The 5,744-nt window shown below is 35.8% G+C and overlaps 1 protein-coding gene across 3 annotated transcripts in view; it reads right to left on the reverse strand.

The window, feature by feature from the left end:
• Positions 1-2,917: 2,917 nt before the first annotated feature.
• ERI1 (exoribonuclease 1) overlaps positions 2,918-5,744 on the reverse strand; it is a 47,813-nt gene continuing 44,986 nt past the window's right edge. For all 3 annotated transcript variants that reach the window (XM_007101599.4, XM_007101600.4, XM_007101598.4), the window contains one exon: positions 2,918-3,714. In XM_007101599.4, the coding sequence (XP_007101661.1) occupies positions 3,472-3,714 (243 nt within the window). In that variant the 3' untranslated portion in view covers positions 2,918-3,471. The remainder of the gene's footprint in view (positions 3,715-5,744) is intronic.

Here is a 5,744-nt window from a genome sequence, read left to right on the forward strand (position 1 = left end):
AGACTTCAGTGGAGAAAGTAACTGCTGATATGGTGGAAATAGCAAGAGAACTAGAAGTGGAGCCTGAAGATGTGAATGAACTGCTGAAACCTCATGATAAAACCAATGGATGGAAAGTTGCTTCTTATGGATGAGCAAAGAAAGTGGTTTCTTGAGAAGGAATCTACTCCTGGTGAAGTTGCTGTGAAGACTATTGAAATGACAACAGAGGATTTACAATATTACATAAGATTAGTTGATAAAGCAGTGTCAAGGTTTGAGAGGACTGACTCCAGTTTTGAAAGGTGGGTAAAATGCTGTCAAACAGCACTGCATGCCACAGAGAAATCATTTGTGAGAATCAATCGATGTGGCAAACTTTCATTGTTGTCTTAAGAAACTGTCACGGCCACCCGAGCCTTCAGCAGCCACCACCCTGATCAGTCAGCAGCCATCAGCATCGAGGAAAGACCCTCCAGCCGCAGACAGATTATGACTTGCTGAAGGTTCAGATGATGGTTAGCATTTTTCAGCAATAACGTATTTTTTAATTAAGGTATATACTTTTTTTAAGACATAATACTATTGCACACTTAATATACTACAGTATACTGTAAATATACAAAAAAATTCATGTGACTCACGTTATTGTGATAATCGCTTTACTGTAGTGGTCTGGAACCAAACCCGCACTATCTCTGAGGTACACCTGTACATATTCTTCTCAAGCACACAAAGAACATTCTCAGGATAGATCACAGGTCATAAAAACAGTCTCAACAAATTTAAGATGACTGAAATCATATCAAGTATCTTTTCTGACCACAATTGTATGAAACTAGAAATCAATAAGAGGATGAGAGCTAGGAAGTCCACAAATATGTGGAAATTATACAACACACTTCTGAGCAACTAGTGGCTCAAAGGAGAAGTCAAAAGGGAACTCGAAAAATACCTTGAAACGAACAAAAACTGTACACACACACACACAAACACATACACACACAGAGGAATGTTATTCAGCCGTAAAAAAGAAGGAAATCCTACCATTTGTGACAATGTGGATGACCTGGAGGTTTAAGTGAAATAAGCCAGACGGAGAAAACAAACACCGTATGGTATCACTTATAGGTGGAATCTAGAAAAAGAAAAAAAAAAAGCACCAATTTCATAGAAACAGAGAATAGAACGATGGTTGCCAAGGGCTGGGGATGGCAGGATAGGGCAACAACATAGGTCAAAGGATACACATTTTCAGTTATACAAAGAATACTTTCTGAGGATGTAACATACAGCATTGTGACTATGGTTAATAGTACCGTACTGTATACCTGAAAATTGCTAAGAGTACACCTCAAGCATTCTCACCATTAAAAAAAAAAAAAAAAAAAAAAGCTAACTATATGAGGTGATGTGTGTGTCAGTTGATCTTGGTACCACTCCACAATGTGCATCAAATCACTACATTTATGCTTAAACATATACATTATATTTGTCAATTATTCCTCGGTAAAGTTTAAAAAATGAATCAGGACAGTAAAGCATCACCGAATAAAATATTCGGTTGAGCCAAAAGGATATTGAGAGCTTATAATGGTGAAGGTCTTAAAAAGAAATATAAAATGAGCTTGTGGGTACTTGGGTACTTGGCAAAAAGAAAAACAGGCAAAGAGTTTAGCAACTTGACTTAAAAACAAAATAAAGGAGGAGGGCAATGTAGTAGTTCCTTGCCATAGTCAGATTTGCCACTTGCAGTTTTTAGCTCTTGTGAGCAACCCTGGAAGCTGGTGAGAGAGGATTCCAGCTTTGCTGTGGCATGAATCTGAATTCTACGACGAGGTGGCTATGTGGAAAGGTCGCCTAGGGAGTGTGAGTGGACTGCCCAGCATCCACACCTCACTAGTGATTTCCTATTTTCTACTACTTGGCCCTGGCACAGTACCTCTGTAAGGATTTGAAGAAAATGCTTTAAAACGTCCAGTAATACTTTATGGTATACTGTATGGTGCTATTTGGGATTCACAAAAATCTTAGCATATATCCATTTCACCCCAAGAGTTTTCTGTTTAAACCTAAAACATCTAGATGTCCTTGTTTTACTATAATGTGTATTTTGTCCACCCTTGTGCCTTCTGTTATCCACTTTTTTTTTATTATGCTGATTCTATAACTACTGCTCAAAGACAGAAATTCATTCTTTTAAGTTAAAAAGCTACAGCACTGTGTGGAGAATTCTCATACCAAAAAAAATGCCTACTTTTCTCCTATGCACCAGGGTTGGAAGACCTCTATAAAATTCATTTGATTATAATGTATAAATCATTAAAATAAAGTAGCATCACAATTACTATTAGGAAGTAAACGAAAAGAAGCAAACAATGTTAATGAAATTGTTCTAGGAAGGCTATAGGGGGAAATCCAATTCTGAAAACATGTATTTTTAGCTTCTAGATAAAGAGAGTTTTACTTTCTCAACTCTATATAAACACATTTTTGTTTTTAGAATTAGTTAAGATTTAACTATTCAACATTTAGTGGTCACTCACTATGTAAAATCAAGTTTTAGTAATAGAAACGTAAGATATGGTAGAAAGCATTATTCGACTTTACTAACCTCACTCATAATGTTGAATACAAATGCAAAATTAAGTGGTGACCTTTAATTTTAAATCTAATTCAAAGCATAGTCTCTTAGATTTAAGAAACAAGGCAGATAGATATATGTCACAAGGGGGAGGGGAACCAAAAAACCAAATCCAAAAAACCCCAATGATTTATCTATGTATTATAAAGTTCAAGCTGTAGCCCTTATATTCCTTTAAATGGTATTTTCTTTTGAATTTCCATTAACCTCATCAGTAATTGAATTATTAATCAGACCCTATAATCTATCATGAATCTTCCAATTATAAATTAAAAAAAAAAACAAAGGCAGATATGTGTACCAAGTACTTTATGAAATTCACCACTCACAACTGACCTTCACATATACATTTCAAAAATCAAAAGGACACTGACATTCTTAAAACCCAAAGGCTAGATAAGGCCCACCTTTCCAATCTTTTCTGCATTTTAAGAAATGATCTGATCTAATGATGTTAATGTAGAAACACATTATATATTTTAACATCAATAAGGTATGACATTCAAGGGGAGAGCCAGTAAACCTCTGTATTTTAAAACCAAAAGGAACACATCTTGGACACCTTAAATTATAAAATTCAGTTCTAAGCAGGAACTGTTACTGTGTAACAAATACTGCCCATATCAAAAGTGCTGGTGACAAAGAATTCAACAAAGAATTCAATATGCCCTCCCCACAGAATCTGTTCACATACATATGCATATATCTATAACTGTAATAAGATTTTAAATGTTTAAGGTGCTTAAATTTTGCACTGAAGGACTAATTCAATAAGTATTCATCTGCTACCTCTTTGTAGCAGCTCCAGTTAGAGTGAATGATCCACGGGCAAAAGCACAAAAATGCTGTTATTTTCTGGAATGTGGCATTTGTGGCGCTGGAGTGCCCTCTATTGGTAGTGAAGAGGACACACTCATTAGCTGCCCTGCATGCATCTTCTCATTAACCCGGAGTTCACACCCATCCTGCAGCATTCTAACTGCTATTCGGGCAATGTTCTTAGAGTCATCAAGACCACTGTGAGGCCGCCCATCATAATCCATTCCGAGTTTTTCAAGCATTATTGTCAGCTTGGTTTGGCTTCTAGGAACCTGAAAAATAAACAGCTCAGTAAATAATTCTTTAGTATTCTATAAGTCATTGTGAAGTGGAAAAATAAGAAGCTGAAAATGAACAGTAATAGCTAAATAAAGTTAGGCAAAGGGCAAATACTCTCGGGTCAAATGAAGCAAATAAATATACCTTCAGAGCTTTAAAATAATGATCTTAGAGTTTTAGATAAAAATACATATAAACAAATGGAATCCTTAAAACATCTAAAAAGTTTGCAGTTTTATAACTTAACAAATCATTTATGAAAGGAAATGCATTTGTTCTGAACATCTAAATTTAACCCAAACTAATTTTTTGGCATGGTATTTTTCTGTAATGTATTATTTTACTTGACTGACAAAATTCATAACTTTTATATATCAAAGGACACTATCAACAGAGTGAAAAGGCGGCCCACAGAATGGAAGAAAATATTTGCAAATCACATATATGAAAAGGGATTACCATCTAGAATATACAAAGAATTCCTAAAACTCAACAACAAAAAAAGCAAACAACCTGATTTAAAGAACTTGAATAGACATTTCTCCAAAGAATATAATATACAAATGGGAAGAGAAGAAAATTTTTAAAAAGGAAAATGTTTCCTCAACTTACACTACTAATCAGCATTATAATTGGTATCTAGTACAAAGGGGGGAAACCACACAGAAAAGAGCAGCCTAAGAAACTGACCAATATAAAGAGATCCACAGAAAATTTCAACTCTACTCAAAAAAGCACTGGCAATTTTGCCTTAACGTATCTACAACTTTCTGATCACTCTAAGGTACTATGAGCTGTAGATGTTTTTACGCAGACCTGAAAATTCTTTTATGATTTTAGTAATTGTTAATAATTATCCTTAGAATAAGTAAATTATTCCTCTAAGTTAAAGGGTGGAGAAAGACCCCTTACATAAGAACACATTACCAGCTGGGAGTTGTAGCATGAAAAGAATCTAAAGCTGATCAGCCCCTACAAATTTATATGAAATTCAGAGGACAGAGGCACATTTGAAACTATATCACAGGATACAACAAGCAAAATCCAGACTATGGGAAACTCTACAGGACAAATGGCTCACGTTCTTGGGGTGGGGTGCGGGGGGACAACTGCTAAAGGGAAAAAGGAGGCGGGAAAGGAATTTATAAATTTAAAAACTTGGGGCTTCCCTGGTGGCGCAGTGGTTAAGAATCTGCCTGCCAATGCAGGGAACACAAGTTCGAGCCCTGGTCCGAGAGGTTCCCACATGCCGCAGAGCAACTAAGCCCATGCGCCACAACCACTGAGCCTGGGCTCTAGAGCCCGCGAGCCACAACTACTGAAGCCCACGCACCACAACTACTGAAGCCCACATGCCTAGAGCCAGTGCTCCGCAACGAGAGACCACTGCAATGAGAAGCCTGCGCACCGCAACAAAGAGGAGCCCTCGCTCACCGCAACTAGAGAAATCCCGTGCACAGCAATGAAGACCCAATGCATCCAAAAATAATAAATAATTTTTAAAAATAATAAAAATAATTTTAAACTTACGAGACATGTCACCCAACTGCAAATGTGTGAAGTTTATTCTGATCCTCATTCAACACACAAAAGGTAAAAGAAAACAAAATATTTATGATATTTATGATGATTTGATAACATTAAGGAATTACTGTTAATTTTTTTAGGTGTGATAATGGTGTGGTGGTTATGCTCTCTAAAAAAGTCCTTATCTTTTGGGGGTTACATGATGAAATGTTTACAAAGCAAATGAAATAATGTTTAAGATCTTCTTCAAAATAATAAGGAAAAGGTAAAGTGGGTAAGGTTATAGATGAAACAAGGTTGGTCATGAGTTAATAACTCTTGAAACTGAGTCATGAGAGTTCATTGTATCTGTCTACTTTTGTATATGTTTGTAATTTTTCATAACCAACTTTTTTTTAACATCTTTATTAGAGTATAATTGCTTTACAATGGTGTGTTAGTTTCTGCTTTACAACAAAGTGAATCAGTTATACATATACATATGTTCCCATATCTC

This window comes from Physeter macrocephalus, chromosome 20 (assembly GCF_002837175.3).
Source record: "Physeter macrocephalus isolate SW-GA chromosome 20, ASM283717v5, whole genome shotgun sequence".
NCBI classification, from domain to species: Eukaryota; Metazoa; Chordata; class Mammalia; order Artiodactyla; family Physeteridae; genus Physeter; species Physeter macrocephalus.